General features: G+C 51.9%; 2 protein-coding genes across 14 annotated transcripts in view; one reads left to right on the top strand and one right to left on the bottom strand.

The window, feature by feature from the left end:
- ANGPTL2 (angiopoietin like 2) overlaps positions 1-18,554 on the bottom strand; it is a 35,990-nt gene extending 17,436 nt beyond the window's left edge. Inside the window, exons 1-3 of one of the 3 annotated variants that reach the window (XM_025475193.3) lie at positions 11,843-12,320; positions 11,501-11,713; positions 3,590-4,455 (exon numbers count right to left, since the gene is read on the bottom strand). In XM_025475193.3, the coding sequence (XP_025330978.1) occupies positions 3,590-4,406 (817 nt within the window). In that variant the 5' untranslated portion in view covers positions 4,407-4,455; positions 11,501-11,713; positions 11,843-12,320. Of the gene's footprint in view, positions 1-3,589; positions 4,456-11,500; positions 11,714-11,842; positions 12,321-18,020 lie in introns of those variants that run through there. The other 2 variants (XM_025475194.3, XM_025475192.3) reach the window with 2 other exon arrangements.
- The window catches only part of RALGPS1 (Ral GEF with PH domain and SH3 binding motif 1), a 295,268-nt gene that overhangs the window by 172,107 nt on the left and 103,215 nt on the right, over positions 1-19,946 (top strand). The window lies entirely within an intron of this gene.

Genomic DNA, 19,946 nt, shown 5'->3' with positions numbered 1-19,946 from the left:
GCAGGGCCCTTTGGCCTTGTTTGTCAAAGCATCATCCTAACTGAAATGACCCAGGTCTGGCAAGACCTGAGAGAGACAGGACAGAGCCCAAGTCAGACACCAGGAAAGCCAGGAGTTGCCTGGGCCTCTCTCCCTCAGGCTCTGGGCAGCTTGGGCCTGGCCTGGGGCCAGCCTCTTACTGTCTGGCTGGTAACAAGCTGGTAAGTGCAGCTCCCAGATAAGTGGCCATGGCTCCCGCAGTCCCCTGGAGAAGGTGTACTGTGGCCCAGGCAGCCCAGACAGTGAGGAAAAGAGGGGATGGCTCTGAGGTTATGGGATGAAAGATTTAGAAACTGCCAAGTCATGCACACAAAGGTGTTTCTGGCCAAATGTTCCTTAGGAACAAAGGATCTTGTGGTTAAGAGCACAGAAGAAGGTTTTGTCTTCCAGGCACAGAACCTGCCTGCAAGCTCTCAGAACAGGCCTGATAAGAGCTCCCTGCCGATTGGCTAAGAAAGGCCATCTGCCTTTTCCACCCAGGAAAGGACAGGGCCCTTCCTATCCATCTAGTCAGCTTCCATGGCCAGATCTGGCTGGTAATACCTTGTGGGGGCTAATTGGGGAGATGGGTCACAATGAATCTGTTACAACAATCAGTACCAACACTTGGGAGGGCTTTGGGAGGGCTTTGCTTTAAAAAAAAAAAAAGTGTAAATTATAGTGCATTTGTTATGTCCACAGAAAGTCACTGCCATTGCCTCCCATGTAGGTGTGCTTCCTTGAGTGGGAGAGAAAGTGGGCTGGGTGCGTGCAGGGGCCTTGGAATGCACAGCCCATGCTGGACTGTAAGTATGAAGAAGCAGGGGTTCCAGACCATTTGAGGTACCAGGAGTAGGGCCGTGATCCTAGGACTTTGCACAGATTCATCTCTGTCAAAGACCAACTAGTAACCCCATTTCCCAACTCCTTGGTCTGGTAAACTCTTAGAAATCATTCAAGATGCAACACAGAAGTCCCATCTCTGTCCGGCTTCTCCCTTCTAGTCCAGGCAGACTCAGTCACACATGCTACTTTAGCGTCCTGAGAGCCCCTCATTCGCTGCTCTGCAGGGCACTTAGAACACTGTGATATTACCATAGTGACTACACAGACCCTGATTTTCACTGAATTCCTGATTTCAAGTACTTTGGCATGTCAGTCCCATCAATTCTTAGAACATTCTGGAAATTGTAGCCTTGACAAATGTTCCCCCTCAGCAAAATCCTTCATCAGATCTGATGTGCTGATTTTGGGGGATAGAATTGGAGGGCACTGAATAGATCCCATTGCATTCATGCATCTGCAAACTCCCCTAGACTGAGTTCCTACAGGTTGGGACCAGAGTTTTCACCAGCTCCTGTAAGCCTGGCTCTGTAACTGGCACAGAGCAGGAGCACGTCCATGGTTGGCTGACATAATATCACACGCCTGACTGCATTGAGTTTCCACAGTAACCCTGCAGTATGATAACTCCTGTCCCCATTTTACAGAGGGAAAAATTGCGGCTCAGGGGAGCTAAGTAACTTCCTCACAAACCACTACTAAGAGGTTGATGCAAACCTAGGTCTTTCTTCCAACACTAGATACCTTTCAGCTCAGTTCAAGCTCAGGGATGTCCTGAAATCATTGACTCAGAAACCAGAGATGCTTAGGCGAGAGCAGGTCTGTTGGGTAACACTGAGGTCAGCCGGATGTTAAGACTATGACAAACAGGGATCCCTGGGTGGCGCAGCGGTTTAGCGCCTGCCTTTGGCCCAGGGCGCGATCCTGGAGACCCGGGATTGAGTCCCACGTCGGGCTCCAGGTGCATGGAGCCTGCTTCTCCCTCTGCCTGTGTCTCTGCCTCTCTCTCTCTCTCTCTCTCTGTGTGTGACTATCATAAATAAATTAAAAAAAAATTAAAAAGACTATGACAAACAGCTTAGTCTTCATTTCGTGCCCAAGGGCATGTTTTACCCTCTGGGTATTCTATCAAGACCTATTAGCACACTCTGCCCTCTCTTTTGGAGCTTCTGATTTAAAACAGACCCATGTACAGATGAGCCAGTCACCTCTATAGAATGCCAGCACTAAAAAGGGGCTATTTATTTATTTCAATCTCCTTGCTTTAAAATGAAACAAACAAAAAATGGAAGGAAATAAAGAGCTACCAAGTATTGAGACTTTCTACGGACCCAGCACCATTCCAGACACATTTGTTTTTTCAGTATTTCATTTCATCTTTGGGTAGGCATTATTTTAATCTGTCCCCAGTCGACAGATTGAAACAGAACAAACAGAGGCTCTGAGAGGCAAGGTGACTTGCCTAATATCCTAGAGCTAATCAGTAGGGGAAATCAGAATTTGAATCCAGGTCAGTCTGTTCAAAGCATATGTTCTCCTGCAAACCCAGTAGAGGGCTTTCCTGTGAGGTGTGGGGTGCTGCAGGCAGATGCTCTCCCCATCACAGACGTACAAACATGTTGCCCTTGTCTTTTGCATGGGCCACCCTCTTTCTGGAATTAGCAAGAAGCTGCTCTTCCCAGTACTGCTGATTATTTTTAGAAGTGTGAAATAAGAGTAAAACAGGATATTTTCAGTAAAAATATCTCCCCGCTTATACAACAAAGTGATACCAAAATTACTGACTTATAGCAGATACTTGGTTAGTTTCTGCAAAGATCAATCCAGTTTTCATCTGACAGCCCATATGGAAGGCTCACAAAGTCCTGGATGAATGAGAGGCTGAGCTTCAGGGGGCTAGGTTCATGATATCCCCAGAGTCCCAGAGCACAGGGGAGTCAACCCTAGATTTAAAGTGTAAAGGTCTGACTTCAAATCCAGCCTGAGCATGTCACCCTTTTTTTCAGTTAATCTTCCACAAGGAGCTACAGGGTTAGTGATACAGTATCTGTGAAATGCTCAAAGCCAGGACCCTAGTAAAGCTTTGGAATGTACCAGCAACCCCATTCCTCCCCCATAATGATGTTATGAGAATTACCATATTTTAAGATGAAACACGTATTTATGAGTATGTAGAATTGTCACTGAAAAGTTGGGACAACAGAAGACTCTAAAAAATATGTGAGCTTCAGAAAGTACTCCATCCCATCCCCCAGCCCCTACAACATGTTTATCATACTTGTGCCATGATAACACTTTCTTTTCCTTTGGCTTCTTAGTTTCTTTGGTGAGCATTTTACCGATCGCCAGTTCTATGCTGGGCACAGTATAAGAGCAAGAGCTTGCAGGAGAGACATCCTCCTTGCCAACACAGAGCATCTAAATGGAGCCCAGAAAACTACAGGCCTGGGGCTCTTTCCCATCTGAAGCCAGAGAACATTTGTTCCCTTTTGGGGCTTGCCCTGTTTCCGGGTTCTACCTTGGAGCATCCATCTAAGGAACATGCCCCCTGCGGCCCCCCACACCTGCTGCCAAGGCTCGGCCCAAGGGATTGCCGGGGGATTGTGCAAGTCTGTTGGCCCGGCTTCAGCTTGCCGTGGCTTTTCCCCCACTTGTGGTCTCAGCCAAGGGAAGCCTGGCGCCTGCTCTGAGGCCCAGATGGAGCAGGCTCCCTCCCGGAAGGACTTACCCGATGGCTTGTCTGTGGAGGACGGGAGGCTGGTGAGGGTGGGCATGGTAGGCAGAGGGGGAGGCAGCACCTTCAGGTTCTGATCACTCTGGATCTCATTGGTAGAGATCTGATTGATGATGCGGTTGTAAGGGGATGGCTGGTAGACCCGGGGTGGGGTGGCAGGGGGAGGCTGGGGCATGGGCCTGGCTGCTGGCACCCGCTGGCAGTGCTCCTCGAGCTGCGCGATGATCTCGGACTGGTTGTGGGCCAGTGTGGCCAGGTGCTGGTACTTGTGCTCCAGGTCCTTATACTTGCTGGCCAGCTGCAGCATGTCGGCTGTCTGGTTGAGGATCCTGTTCTCCAGCTGGGAGAGCTCCAGCGCATTGTCCCGCTTGCGGATGATCTCATGCAGGAGCTGCATGTAGAGCTGCGTGACCCGTGAGTTCATGTTGCGGCTCTCCTTGCGCAGCAGCTTCACCTCACTCACGATGCCGCCATCCACCTCCACCAGCTGCTGTAGCGTCTCAATTTGTCGCTTCTGCTTGAGCAGCTCGCTGTTGAGCAGCTCCAGCTCCTGCTTGTGCACCCGGTTCTCCAGGAGCACCTCGGGCTCCTTGGAGTTGACGCAGATGGCGCCTGTGACCCGCTGCTGGGGCACAATGAAGGTGTAGGTGCACTTGTCTGAAGACTCGCTGGCCCGTTTGTACCTGTTTAGGTAAATGAACTCACTGGGCGAGCCCTCCTCAGTGCCCTCGAAGCTTTCCTTCTGGCCTGCAGCTGTTCCCATGGCAGCCAGCAGTCCCAGCCACCAGTATGTCACACACAGCAGCCTCATGGTCCTCACAAAATGGTGCTTCCTCTTTGAGAACAGAGCCTATGAAAACCTGAAAGTAAACAGAAGGGAGATTCAGTAACGGTGTTGTCACTGCCAGCAGCCTGTGCCATAAATGAGCTCAGCCTTCTCGCCAGGCAAATCTTTCCAAAAATGCAGCTTCAGGAGGCAGCCCTTCTGGAAGCAGCAGAAGGAGACAGGCAGGCTTCCACAGAGGTAGAGAGGAAGCCGGAGGGGACGGGGGCATCTGGAGGCAGGAGGCCATGGCCCTGCCACTCCCAGAGCCCGCCCTCAAGCCCAGCCCCCTCGCGGAGCTCCTGGCCCAAGCCTGAAAACCACAGACGGCAGCTCAAAGCTGGGGCAGGGAGGCAGGGGAAGGCTTATCTAATCTCTGTTCTCTGCCTCATGCCCCCCAGACCATTATGTCTCCCTGTTCTAACCTGTTTGTAACCCCCCTGGGCTTTCCCTTTACTGAAGCATTTGTGACAGTCATGGTGAATAGGGTTCTGTGTGGTCTTCTTTAGCGGACTCCGTACTCCATGCGGGCAGGTGCTGTGTCTGATTCCATCCTGTGTCCTCAGGATGCTACACAAAGCAGGCTTACAGTGAATATTTGTGAAATGAACAAATCTCTGGACATGGGATGGAATCTGTTCAGTTGGTAGTGGACAATGTCAATGGAAGGATGTGTCCAGTCACATGGCTTTGGTCTGTGTGTTAGAGACAAGCTGAAGAGCCCAAACAGGAACAAACAACTGAGCTCTTCTAAATCCAAATATTTGCAATAGCCAGTAACTGCAAGTTCCCCCTGGCCACTGCAATGTGATTAAAGCAGACAGAAGCGGAAAAAAGACATGTGTCTCTGGATTCGTTTCAGTTCTGCTCTTGGACCATTCATTCCCTCACCAGATATCCTGGTGTGCCAGGCAGCATGCTGGCTGCTGGACGCGTACGGCCGCACACAGGCCCGAGCCAGCCCTGCCCTTACGTGGCTTACGCACAGTGGCACAGTCCCCAAGAGCCACAGAGCAGCAGGAACATATGCTGTGAAAGGGTAGAACAGAGAACTGACCTAATCTGAGGATTCCAGAAAGCTTCCCTGAGAAAGTGACCTTTACACTGACCCCTTGAGGGATGAGCAGGAGTCAGCCGGGCCAAGAGGGAGGGGATGGATGTGTGCACATCCTTCCTCTCGCCTACCCAGGGCTATGGCTCCAGCGTTTCTCCCCCATATCTCCTGCATGATCACATTTTTCCTATAATCATGCTGTTATTTCTCTCATCTTAAAGAAAATCAATCCTCTCTTGATCTCACATCTCCTCTCCAGCTACCGTTCCATTCCTCTGCTCCCCTTTTTAGCAAAACCCTCCGAAGGGCTGCCTGTACTTGGTTTCCAGAAAGGCCCTTGCTTCCTGTTCTCTTGAGCCCACTCCCATCAGGCCTAGATCCCCCCTTCCCTCCGAGTGCTCTGGACAGGATCACTGGTGGCCTCACTTGCCAGACCAAATGGCCTGTTCTTAGTCCTCATCAGTACTTGCCTCTCCACACTGGGGAATGTGGTTGGTCACTCCCTTCTTAGACTTCCTTTCCTGAAGATCACCATTTCCTTTCTCACTGGCTGCCCTTTCTCTCTCCTTTGCTGGTTCATCCTTCTGTTCCTGTCCTGGGGGACCCAGAGCTCCATCCTCAGACCTCTTGTTTACCTCGGTGATCTCATGTGGTCTTGTGGCCTGCAGGTGCTGCTAACTCCCACATTTATTTCTCCAGCCCAGACCTTCCCCTTTGACTTCAGACCCATACATCTAACTGCCCCTTTGACATTTCCACCCTACTATCTCCTAGGCATCTCAAACTCAACGTATCTGGAAGTGAACTGATGTCGTCACACCTCTATCTAAACATGTTTACCCCAGATTTTCCTGTGTTAGTAAGTGGAAGCTCTGCTCTTCCAGTTGTTCAGGGCAACAACCTTGAAGTCAATGACCTTGACTCCACTTTTTCATGCCCCGCATCTAATTCACCACCAAATCATAATAGCAATTTCCTGGACATATTCTCAGAGTCCTGCTTCTGCTCGTCAGCTCTCCTACACCCTGGTACAACACCCCCTCCACCTCTCACCTGGACCTAACTGTCTGCTGCTGGACCTGCTCCTGCCCTTTGTCCTTAGCCCAGTAGCCAGAGTGATCCTTTTTCTTTTTCTTTTTTTTTAAGATTTTTATTTATTTTTATTTATTCATGAGAGATAGGGAGGCAGAGGGAGAAGCAGGCTCCTGCATGGGAGCCCAACGCGGAACTTGATCCTAGGACTCCAGGATCACACCCTGGGCTGAAGGCAGGTGCTAAACTGCTGAGCCACCCGGGAATCCCTGATCCTTTTTAAAAAGTTCCATCTTCTACTCAGAATCCCTAGGGAGCTCCTCAACTCAGAGAAAAAGCTTAGAAGGTGTCTCTGGCTCTTGCAGACCTGGCTCGCTCCCTCCCTGACCTCTTCTCTGACTCCTCTCATCCCCTCCTGCCACCCCATCCATATGCCGCTGCAGCCACCACAGCCTCCTGGGGGGTCCGTATGCTCGCCAAGCACGATTGTGACTCAGGACCTTTGTATGCTGTTCCCTGACTGGAACACTCTTACCCCCTTTCCTCATCGCTCACTCCTTCACCTCTTAAGGTCTTTGCTGAGATATTACCTTCCCAGTGGGGCCTACCCAGTCACTTAAAACTGTAACCTCCCCACCCTCCTCTCCAGAGTCCTCATTGTTAACAGATGTAAAATGTTTCCTGACCCCACCCCAGTGACTGGAACCGCAAGGAGGGCAGGGGGCTGACTGCTCCATTCTCAATGCCAAGCATGTGGCATGTGGCACTCAGTAAATATCTCTGGGCTGAATAAAAGGGCACACCTGACAACAGCTTCCACACAGTGGGGAGGGCTATGGAGAGGCAGGGCCAGGGGAGCTCATGCAGGTGATGGCATGAGGGGGTGCCAGCTACACAGGAGGAGGCCTTTTCTTTCTTCTTTCTTTCTTTCTTTCTTTCTTTCTTTCTTTCTTTCTTTCTTTCTTTCTTCCTTCCTTCCTTCCTTCCTTCCTTCCTTCCTTCCTTCCTTCCTTCCTTCCTTCCTTCCTTCTTTCTTTCTTTCTTTCTTTCTTTCTTTCTTTCTTTCTTTCTTCTTTTTTTTTCTTTCCTTTCTTTCTTTCATTTTGAGAGAGAGAGACAGAACATGAATAGGGGAGAGAGAAGCAGATTCTCCACTGAGGAAGGAGCCCAACACAGGCCTTGATGCCAGGACCATGACCTGAACTGAAGGCAGACACCCAACTAAGCCACCCAGGTGCTCTGGATGTCATCTCTTATATTTATCAATAACATCCAACCTGCTCCTCACAAGCCATTTGCAAGCATTTTCTACTTTGTCTTCTCTCAAGGTAGATACTGTTAAGATTCTGCTGTCATTTCCATTTTACAGATGAGGAAACTAAGACTCAGAGTGGCTGAGTGAGTTGCCTAAGATCACACAGCTGGAAGGTGGCAGAACCAGGGATAATTGGAGAAGTCAGGAAAGTGTCCCTGATCTGATCTCATGTATTCAAGCCTTCAAACTCTTACTGACATAGAAATGTAGAAATGTACTTAATCTGGTCTTTAGTACAAAAAAAAAAAAAAAAAAAAAAGGATTAGCATGACATGGAAGCTGGAAGTCTTGTCCTCCCCAGGCTCCTTTGTGGCTTCTCTGGGGAGCAGCCTCGGTCCAGGCCCCACCTTGTACCAGTTCGTGGGCTGTTACAAAACAGGCCCTGGGCTCCCCAGAGCCACTCAGAACTGTTTTCTGCTTGAATGAGGAAGTGTGGCCAGCCCACACTTTGATCGAGGCCAGGCAGAGAAAGGTGTTCAGCGGTCTTTGGTCTGGGTTGGGCTAGGAGGTAGGGCTGTGGTGACGTGAGTGGAAACGGGGCTGAGTTTGTGAGTGTTTGCCTGGTTTCCAGAGCGCTCTGGCTGCTCTTGCACCAGCCCGTGGCCACGCCTGGCCCAAAACAATGGGGAGGAGCAGTGCCACAGGCTAGGGTGGGCAGGCAGGTGCCTTCCCACAGGCCGCTCACCTGAGGCAGCTGGTGCCCATGCTGGTGGTGCTCGTGCGGGCCTCTGCCTTGACAGAGAAACTACCAGGGGCCCAGGGAAGCAACCTGGCTCCAGGAAATGGTTGATTTCCAAGCCTTCCCAGGCCTCAAGACCTGGCAGGGTGACCCTGTTTATCATTGAGCCTTGTCCCTTCCCAAACCTGGGCTCCCAGAGCTTCCCCATCAGAGCCTGTGCCCTTGGACTTGCGATCCTGAAGGCCAAGCCTCTTCGGTGAAATGTGATCTAACGGGGCGATCTAACCTGCCTTGCACACTACTTAAAGGACATAGAAATGCTTCCCAAACTAGAGATGATAATAATAACGTGATGGCAGCATGCTGGCAGACAATGTTGCCAGACTCAGTGAGGAACACTGACCATGCCCCCTGACATGGGAGTGGAGGGTGGGGGTGATACCATAATTAATGCTCCTCCCATTTCTCAGAGGAGGACCTTGGGCCTCTCACAGAGCTGGGCCCTGGGCAGGAAGTCTGTCTGGCCTTACCACCCAGCTCTAAAGCCGTCCTCTGTCAGACTGGGTGGGTCCTGGCTGTCTCGCTGTCCCTGGATCTTACACGGTGCTGGGCAAGAGTGGGAAGGGAACAGCTGGGCAAATGCAGTGCATAGGCTGTGCTGTCTTGAAAGAGCATTTCTCAGCAATTGTTTGATTAAAAAGAGCACCAAACTTGATTAATTAACACACAGTTTTCAGGTTCACAAGGCCCTTTGCATACACATTATCAGTTAATCATCCCAACGTTCAGAGCTAGTTAGTTATTGCCGTTTTGAGAGGGGGTGTCAGGTATCTTGCTCTGGATGGCACTCCTACCAGTGACACCAGTTCTGGGGCTCACGATTCTGGGTCTTCCTGTTAGTTTTCCATGGGGTCTGGGCTTGGCAGGTGTCATCTGGGGCCAAGTGGGTTCTAGAAGGAAGGGAAGGAGCAGGGCACCGTGCTGGGTGCCTGACACACACCGTCACAGGTAGTCTAACCAGGTGGCTGTCCCCCACTTCTATTTTATAAATGAGAACACTGACTCCCAGGTAGGCTAAGTGACTTCCCCAGGAGTCCATGCAGATAAGAGCTGGAGCTGACCCAGCCGAGAGCTCAGGTCAGCCTGACACCAAGGGCTGTACTATGCCTTGCCCTCGGCTTTGGAGTTGTTTTCCTTAAAGAATCTAACCCCCGTCTTCAGTTTTATGCTACTTTGGCAGTTCTTAATGGGCAGTAATGAGTTTGTTTCCTTTTACTCTCTTGATATTTATTCAACTAATTGCACCCCAAGAGAAATAACCCTCCCCAGCATTCCAGTCATCTTAGGCCTGGAGAACTCCACTGCAATCAGAGTGGTGCGCCTCACTTTCTTCCTCTGACCAACAAAGAAAAGCAACTGCAACTGTTTTCCTTGGCTTCGAAAGGAAAATAAAAACGATTCTTAAAATTGCTTTTCCACATTGTATTGTGAGGAGTTTCCATTATGTACGGGTTTCCCTCCCCACAAGTGGAGCTGGTGTGACCAAGCCACGTGACAGCCCCTGCACACTGGGAGGCAGCCTCCCCTGGGCTTGGGTCCCACCCAGCCTCTGGTGGGCAGCCGGAGTGTCCCTGCTTGGCCCAGTGCAGTGGGGCCACACACCGTGTGTCCACCTCCCACTCAGCACCATGGCACTGCAGCCCAGGCATGAGGCCACTTTGTAGGAAGAGTTGTTTTTATAGGAGGGAGCTCTGTGTCCTGCCCTGCAGCAGAAACTGGTGGCCCCGAGGGTTAGGAATGAGAAAAGTTCAAACACTGAAGATGATAACCACACTCTGTTGTCACATGACTCAAGCACTTTATATACATGATCTTTCTTAATCCTCCCAACAACCTCAGGAGGGAAGCCCTGTTATTTCAGGCTGCCATGGGTGGTGGCCCAAGTTGTGCACTCTGCCACTCTAAGGAGCACAACTCACATTCAATGGTCTTTGTAGTTTGGGGTATTTATTATTATAGCCATTTTCTGATTCCCACAAAGATGCTTTTAAGACTAACAGCAGGGCTGACCATTATCCTTATTTGCAGGTGAGGGAACTATTCATATTCTAAGACCGCGAGTCATTTTACCCATAGTCACTGAATTACTCAATAGCGGAGCCCCAAAATATACCATGCTGAATATATAGAAAGAAAAGTGCTAGAGTGACAGGACACTCAAAAGAAATTGCTCTCTGACCCCCACAGGCAAGGGGAGTCCCCAGGACAATTTCTGGATTCAAACCAGCTCTCATGGTGGTGCCTTGTCACCCATCTAGGCTATAGTCCCATGTGAGAGGCTCACAGAACCCACCCCTGCATCTGTCACCAGCCCTACCCTACAATTCCGTGATCACAGAAAGCCGGGGATGAGTCTAGACCAGGGGCCCTGCAGGAGGCCTGAGAAATGACCCCTTGCCACTGGCGGTGCAGGAATCTGGAACCACCACTTGGCCCTGAGTGTGCCTGGCTGGCCCCTGGCATCTGCCTTTGGGGTAGCTAGGAATTTGAGTGTGCTTGAGGCAGTCCAATAGACCTGATTAACAATCAACATCAGGCAACATCAGGACCGAGAAGAAAAAATCAAAACTTCGAAGTTGACAGCTTTTCCTACTAAAGCTGGTTGAGATGCATGGTGTACCAGTGGGTACCTAAACCAATTGGTAATCCAGGATGTGGGAGAGACCCAGATAAAGGAAAATTCTAGAAAAAAGGGCCCCAGAGGGCCCAGCTGACCATATACCCAAAAGTATAGATAACAATAGCCCTCGTCTGTTTCTAGTAAACTCACCATGTGCCTGGTGTGCCCTTTCTCATTGGCATGTACTGCTCTGTGCATAAGGTTAGCTCCCATTGAGGCCTGTTATGTAATTATTAATAGCACCCCCTCTTATTTTCAAAAATGTCTTGATTGGGCACCAAATTATAAGGTACCTTTATACCCAGGAGAAAAGTATTATCACCTGCATTTTGCAGGAGAGTAAACCCAGGTCCAGAAAGGTCAGGTTACTTGTCTAAGGCTCCTTGGAATAAATACCAGGACTGGGATTCAGCTGTCAGCGGCAATGTCCAAGCCCTCACTTCCATCAAGATTGATTCTCCAACCAGGATGAACAAAAGGTGCCTGTCTGTTTGCTTCATGGCCAGGATGCAGATTGCTTCTTAGTCACTGTTGACTGAATAAGTAGAAATGGCTTTCAGGTTAGTACAAGGGGGAGTTTTGTTAGATGTTAGAAACAGCTTCTTGATTATCCAAGTGGCAAGACCCCAAAATGGGCATCGCGGATGAACAGTGGCGTCCTCACCTTAGAAAACCTGAAGAAACTGTGCCTCATTTGTCCTAGGTGATTCATTGCTAGCCTGGGGGCCAGGGAGGGAACAGCCACATCTCCAACTGCCATCCCCTCCCAGCCTAGGATCCTGTGATTCATTCCCCACCAGAAGGCCATGTGGGCACCCAAGGAGTCTGGAGCCAGTTCCCGGACCCTGCCAGCTCAGCCCTCATAAGACCTTCAAATGAGCCATTTGTTCATCCATCCAGCCTTCCATCTCCTAACCTTCCCTGCCAGCTGGTCTTTGTAAACTGTGACAGCCTGAGTCCACCCTTGTCATGGGTGATGGGAATACAGGCATAAACCAGACAGGCAGGTAGTGTCAGATAAAACAGATTTGCCTGGAAGAACAGCAGTGGGGGTTGAATCTGCCTGATGCCCTTGGCTCTCATGCTCCTGCCCCTGGGGAGCTGCGGGCTCCAGGGAAGGGCTGAGTTCACAGAGGAAGCCGGCTGTGGTCATACTGTGAGATCATAGGGCAAGATGGGATGTGGTTAGGCAGTGGGGGGCTGGTTGCCTTTGCCAGGGGGACAGGGATGCTGCTGTTACTTTTTCACAGTGCATTATTTGGGAACCATTTTGTGATTCCCCCAAAGCCTGCGCACTGAACCCTCTGTGCCAGGAGCCCCAGCCAACAGAGCAGAGGCGGGGAGAGTCTGCAGAAGCCATGTCAGAGCCCAGCTTCTGAGTTGGCTGCTGCGTTTGCGGCAGTGCCTTGTGTGCTCTGGAGCCCTGGGTCTGGAGGAACCTCAGATGAGAGGGAGAAGAAACCAGGGACTGCTGCCCCACAGTGGCTTCCTGGGGACTCTGGACCCAGCCTGGAGCTACTCTTCTAGGCCAGGCCGAATGGTTGGCACCCAAGGCCACCTCAGCCTGTTGGCTTGGCCTCCTCCTTTGAGCACTGGGACAAGCACATTTTGTGCCTATCTCTCAGATCCCAGTAACTCTGTGAGGTAGGGCCTGTGATTATTCTTATCTCACAGAAGAGGAGACAGAGGTCAGGGATGAAGCCACTTGCCCAGAGCCCCAGAGCTACCAAGCCCCAGCGGCCAGGTCTGGAATTGTGTTTGTCTGCCCCAGAGCCAGGTCTCTTACCTACATAGCCCTAACCAACCCCTCTACTCCAGGTGCTCGCTCCCCTGCACTCCACGGGGCAGGCTGCTCCAGGCCCGTCTTTCTAAAGTTCGCAGCTGGTCGTGTCGGTATCCTGCTTTAAAATAGGGCCTCTGTGCTCACGCTCACACTCATGCTCCCTACCTCTGCGCTTTCCCCCGCGGCCTGCCTGATGCACACCTGTCTCCCTCTCAGTTGACCTCCCAGGTCCACTTCCCTTTGAAGCCACATTCCCTCCTCCAGCCCCCAGGAGCAGTTGTGGCTGCTTCCTGTGTCCATCACAGCATGTCAGACACAGTTCATTTGGCTGTGTGCCCCTAGACTGCGAGCTTCTTAAAAGCGGGGACAGTGTCATTTCCCTTCTGAATACCCAATAGCCAGGACAGCACTTAGATTCCTAAATAGGACTTCAAGGATTTCATTCATTGAATGTATCTCCCAAGCACTTCCCCTGTTCTGGCCCCTGCGCTAGAACTGGAGATATAGCAGAAACAAGTAGTTCCCTGCTCTCGAGGGGCCCATGGCAATAGGCAGGACAGAGAACAGGTAGGATGCTGATCAGTACCCTGCAGGGCAGCTCGGAGCTGCAGGGGCAGCCGAGCCAGCTGGGGTGAGGATTGCAGGGGGCATAAGTGGGAGTAGAGGTGCCCCAAAGGGGCGTTGTTGGCTGGACAACCCAGGGGAGAGTTGTATGGTACCATGGGACAAAGAGGCTTGTTGGTCTGGATCTGAGGCTTGCTTGCTTCATTCATTTATTCCTTCCTTCCTTCATTCACTCCACAAATCCCTTCTTTGCCTGGCCCTGAGTATTAGAGGCCAACGGTGACTAAGAAATACCTCCTTTTGCTCATGCAGGTTGAACTGGGGCCACTTCAGGCAGAACTTCAGTCACTCCTGGAACGGAGCTGTTCCTCAGGCACCTCTTAGTGATAAGGACAGACATCCTTCTGGGCTCCCTGCCCCCACCCTGCCCTTTAGAGAGAGAAAGTGTAAGCGGGGCAGAGGGAGAGAGAAAGAACTCCAAGCAGTTTCCACGCCCAGCACAGAGCCTGATTGGAGGCTCAATCTCATGACCTTGAGATCATGACCTGAGCCAAAACCAAGAGTCAGACGCCCAACCCACTGAGCCACCCAGGCGCCCCCTTTCTGGACTTTTCTTAGGTGGTCTTGTGCCTGCCTTCCTAGAGGACTAGGTAGCAGGAGGAGGCTGAGGCTCTGGGGCTGCTGGCCCCAACACGGGCTGGTTGGTTTCACCCGAGAAAAGACCTAACACAATAGTTCAATTGTGAGAGGCCTGGGTTCCTACCGCTCCCCCCGCCCCCCCGCCCAATGCAACATGGGAACATTTCTGTGATCAGAATGTGTCTCACAATTGATGTACACTTGTAATAAGACATTGTAACATTTTAAATTTTAACTGCCCCCCCCCACTGGCTTATTAAATCAGTCATATCGTTTACAGTCAATATGAGGGAATACGGTTTTGCTATTAAAACTACCCTCACCGTGAGGTCTGATATGTTGTATCTATCACCACAAACTCCCAGTTGCCAGTGACTGAATAACCCTTCTATTTGGGGTGTTTTATATAAATTCATAGAAAAGAATGCTATTCAGTGAATTGATTCATTCTTGCAACTTCCCAGTATGTCTTGGATTTGAATCTTTGCTTTTCGGCCCACTAGTAGAGGGACATTGGCAGAGGTGCGCAACCTCTGAGCCTCAGTTTTCTCCTCTGTAAAATGGGATGGCACCACCCATCTAGTGCCACATGCCCCCTCTTTGCAGGTCTCTCACTGTTGTGCATTTGTGTGGTAGATTCACCTTCTGCCTCCTTCCACTAGGCCGTGGGCCCTACCAGTAGAGCCCCACTGCATCTGACTACTGTCAGTTGAGACCATTTTGAGTGAAATGATTCAGAGAGACCAGAAGCTGGATGTACCTGCCCTGGGCGAGCTCCTGTTGTTTGTTCTAAGGTAGCTACCAGTTGCTGTCTCTCTGATTCTTCTCAGGATTGCTCGAGTGTGGCCCAGTGCAGACTATGAGGACCTGCACTCTGATTCTGCAGCCCATAGAGTCTCGAAGTAGAGATGTAGGAAACATATGAATGGTATCTCAGACACACAGATGAATGTTTGCCTGAGGCTCCACCCCACTGAGCTGGTGCCAGAGTCCCATGGTGCTTTGGAGCTCTGCTGAGACTCATCTATAAGAGGGGGGTTGATAATGCCTGTTCTGTCTCAGAGGTAGGCTTCTTTGACAAGCAAGTGATACATTGAAATCAGGTAAGCATGTGGTTTTCAGACAGTGTGGCATAAGCATTCTGTAGGACAGCAACCAGAACAGCCTTGGCTGCTGGGGGACACAGTGACAGGGTCAAGAAAAGAGAAGTCAGGATACCTTGAACAGGGCAGTGGAGTGGGGTGGGAAAGGCATAGACTTTGGAGCTAGGCTGACAGCCTACATATGTGTTCAAGGCCCACATAATCACCAACTACGTGACCTTGGGCAAGTTGCTTAGCCTCTCTGAGCCTTAGTTATCTCATCTGAAAAATGGGATGCTAAAACTAGAACCTATCTCCTAGGGTTCTGTTGAGGATGAAATGCGATAATGCACATGCTTTACTTAGTGCAGCCTGTACTTAATAAATCCTTGTGGGATGGATGGGTAGATGGAAAAGTGTCTTCATTGCTCTGCCCATGAGCTTACAGCAGGACCATTGTAGTCCTCTCCTGGACCATGTGTTTCACACATTTTGTCTGTTCCACCATGACTGCCTTAATTATTGAGTAATAATTGATCTAATTTTTGTTAGCTGGGCCTGTGAAGTTAGAGCCTCTGCTCAGCTGGAGCTGCCCTGAGAGCACAGTGAACTGCCAGGTTCCAGCATGGTTCTAGCCTGGAGCTGGAAACCTGCAGCGTCTGTGGCCCCAGAGGCCTGTGGTAGAGACGCACAAATGTAACACCAGCTTTTCAAAATGCTCTCCAGAGTTCAGGGAATCCACTGTGACCTCTAGGGCCACAGGAGAGAAGCCACTGTCTTGAGCTAAGATGCACCAGTGTTGGCTGGTGTAAAATCTACCGGCCTTGGCCACCATATGGTCAGCGGTGGTGATGGAGATGGAGCTTGGGGGTGGAGTCCCTCTCCTCTCCCTCTACAGTCCTAGGACAGGCCTGGCATCGGTCTTCCTGCTGTGCAGACCTCCTACAGCACCAAGGTAGCTCACTTTCCTCACCTACTACAGTTCTGGCAGGAGACCGCCCGGCAGATGGGTAGTGCCCATGTGGGTGGTAAGGTTGGTATCAAATGTACCTGAGGTCCCCTCATCGGTGTCTGCACCCTCCCTTAGTGTGGACTTCAAGGACCTGGACGTGCTGCAATTCACTTCAGACATAAAGCCCACCACCCAGCCTCCTGGGAAGACCCCCAATGTGGGTAGCAGTAGTAGCCACCATACTGGCAAGGCCTGGTAGGATTTTATGACAGCCCTATTAGGATGTCCAGGACATAGGGAATCTGGGTCCCTGCTCTCTTCTGGGTTTCTGCGATTCTGATTGTTTGGGTCCTAATACTCGGTGACTAACATATTCTGAGGGTTTGCCACACAGCAGGCATGGTGCTAAGGCCTTCCCTGACATGATCCCATGTGCTCCTCCTAGAAAGCAGTGGAGTGAGGCTCAGGGTGCTGGGTTCAAGTCTTGGTGCTGGCACTTACTAAAAATGTGGCCTTGAGCATACCTCTGAACCTCTGCACCTTGGTTTCCTTACCTATAAAATGGTTATAAACAACAGTACCTGTGTTGTAGGGTGGCTGTGAGGATCCCTCAAGCTGGTAAGTGCCTGGCTCAGAGAAAGTGCAATGTAAGTGTTAACCATTACTAAAAGATGGGTGGTATTATTATCACATTTTGCAGAAAAGAAAACACGTTTAGAGAGGCCGAAGAACTGTGGCTCCTAAGTAGAAGAGCTAGGATTTGAACTTAGCTCATAAGTGCTACCTTACTCTGCCTCAATGTGGGAAAATACATGTGGGGAGCATTCAGCCAGCTTCGGAAGTGGCATTCTCGGCTTTCCTCAGAGCCCTGGTGAAAGGAGATCCTTTTCTAAGTAACTGAACTGGCCTCTGGGAGCTCTCATAATCCCACAGCAGAGGCAATAGCTGACCCGTGATACACTATCACAGAAGGAGAAGGGAGGGATCAGTGAAGAATTTCTGTTTGGAAATGTTATCTAATGCTGAGTGCTTTCAAGGGACTGGAAATGTGGAGCCCATGCTGTACCCCTGCCGAGGTGCCGGGGAAGCCTGGTGCTCCCCTATTTCCCTGCCACATGTTGCCTGCTGGAGACCTGGGCTATCATCTGGTCCTGGGCGGGCTCAAGCATCTGTGGACGTGCAGGGAAAGCCGGGGCAGCACTTTGCCCTGAGTCACCGTGACGGAAGTCTCTAGCTGATGTGTCCCTTCCAGCTCTGGACCCCTTCAGTCGTCTCCTTTCCAGGTGTGGGGTGAGCAGAGGCTTCTGGGCTCCAGGGAACTTTCTGAACAAGGGCTCCCAGCTCTGGCAGGACAGTGTTTGCTTTTGCTTTTGCCTTGGCATAGTCTCTAGCCAGGGTGCATAGGAACCCAAAACCTAAAAACGATTTCCCCTGTCCTTGAGCTACCCCTGTCCTGCTAAGCACACACCTACACATAGGCACGCACTCACGCATGCACCCCAGCTGCCGGGCCGGGCCCGGGAGCCGCCTCCTTCACCCCAAAGGCTCTTTGTCTGAGACAGAATGGGGCTTACAGATGAAGCCCTCGAAGCTCCAGCCCACGGTCTCATGCCCCCAGAACACCACCCTCTGCCCAGGTGTCCACAGATCTGCCCCAGCAGATGCCTTGTTTGGCTCCAAGGGAAAGCAAGAGTGACCCCCTCTGGGGTCCAGCCACACACACTCCCAGCTAGAGGGGTTAGGGTTTTTGAACGCCCAGACATGGGGCCAGCTGCTGCCTATTGCCCCCTGGTCCCTTGGTGCCACAGAGCTGGCCCCTTACCTCTTCACTCCTGCTTGGCTCCCGGGGCAGCTCCTCACATGCTTTACCCCAGCCGTCAGCAGGGCAGCCTGTCCATGGCCTCCAGGAGGGGGTCCCCGAGTCGCAGGCCGGACTGGCCGCCGAGCAGCCCTGCCTCACTGGCCTCTGCTTGCTCTGCTGTGCTCCCAGCCGGGCTGGGGCCAGGGCTCGGGCAGGGGCTGGCCAGGTGTCCTGCCGGGGCTGCTTACAACCTGCCTCCTCTCCCGGCAGGGGCTGGCGTCTGCCTCTGTGCCATGCTCTGCAGGGCTGGGGCTCAGGGCTCCGGGTCCATCCTTAGGCCGTCTGCAGCAGCCTCATTTGAACTCCCCACTCCTTTGTGGAGCCTTTACATGCCGCTGGAGGAAATTGTGAGCACAGCCTGACCCTGGTTGGCTGCAGGCACTTCTCTCCACCCACCAGTGCAAGAGGATCCCCCAGGCCCCAGAAAGGCTCCGGGCCTCCCCTCAGCCCCAGACAGAGGCGGGCCGCCCGGTGATGTCACGCTAGCTCCGGCCCCAGCTGGCCTGGCCCCTCCCGCCCCAGCCCGCTCTGGCGGCCTCGCCGGCCCCCTCCTTCCCTGGCACGAGCAGCCTGGCCAGCCCTACTCCCTGGCCCGCCCGCCCCTAATGCGCTCTGCCGAGGCCAAGAGCGTCCCCTCTGCCTCAGGTAATAGGTTCAGATCTGCTCTAGCTGTGCAGGCAGCAGGAAGCAGCTCCTCCCCCTGGATGGCTCCCTCATCCCTGCACTGCCCCACAGGCCCCAGGTAAGCAGGCAGGGCACCCCGCACAGATGGCCTCTTCCCATGGGTGCCCTTCATAGAGGCTTCCCTCTCACCTCTAAACCCTTGGGAGGGAGCCCAAGGCCGCCTGCACAGAAGCCAGCTGGATCTGTGCTGACAGCTAGCAGAAGGCAGGGGCCTAGGACACTGAAATACCACAGGCTTGATGGGGGAGGGGTGGTACGTCTAGGAGAAATGCCTGTCACTTCCCACCTAGAGGCCTTGATTAAGTCATTTCACAGTTCTGGCATCCCTTTCATGCATCGATAAATGAGCTATCACCAGTGATCTATCTCCTTGGATTCCCTGGTATCACGTGGGAGAGGGCTTGGCCCAGGGCAGGGGTGCCTCAGAGGGCTGGTCTCAGAGCTCAGGAGGGAAGCGGGCCAGGGATGGCACTCCCAGAACCTCTTTGGTGACCTCCAGACCTCTGAGGAGCACATGATAAGAGCCCCCAGCACAGGGTGTCGCTGAGGTGGAGCTCATGGGTGTTCATAGAGTCAGAACAGAAAGCAGGAGACCACACCAGATCCCCACAAAGTGAGCAATCCTACAGACATGTCAGCACTGCGGGCAGAGGAAGGAGGCCCACGGGTAATGGGAAGGGAACAGCTGTCTCTGCCTTGGCAACAGCTGTGTGAAATACTGGTGGTGACTCTTCTTTCTTCTTTGAAAAAGTTTAGTGATGATGGTGGTGGTGGTGGTGATATCTGGGTACACATCGGGAGAGAAACTTCAGTGGTGTTCTCCCCACCCGCACGCATAGCCATACCATGTTGCTGGTCCCTGGACAAGCAGGTCCACTGTGGCCCTCCGCTCCTCAGGGTCACCACTCCTGTCTTTGCAGGGAGCAAACTTTGCTTCTTGCCTCAGCTTCTCCCAGCCTGCTCAGACTTGCTCCCTTTTCCATCTGTCAGTCCCCCTCCTCTTCCTTTTTAGAAGGCAGGTCTCCACCAGAAGACTGCAGTATCTTACAACATTAGCCAGATGATTGGGCTGCATAGGTGTGCTCCCCACAACTGCCATGGGGGTGAAGGTGCCCACCCACTCTGTGGAGGAGCCCTGTGCATGTTCTGCACGGAAGCCATGGGAGCCTGGGGACTCAAGATCAGCCAAAGCACATAGGATGG

The sequence above is a fragment of the Canis lupus genome, chromosome 9, assembly GCF_003254725.2.
Source record: "Canis lupus dingo isolate Sandy chromosome 9, ASM325472v2, whole genome shotgun sequence".
NCBI lineage: Eukaryota > Metazoa > Chordata > Mammalia > Carnivora > Canidae > Canis > Canis lupus.
Note: the sequence above shows the minus strand (reverse complement) of the source record. Positions and strands in the feature narration are given on the sequence as shown.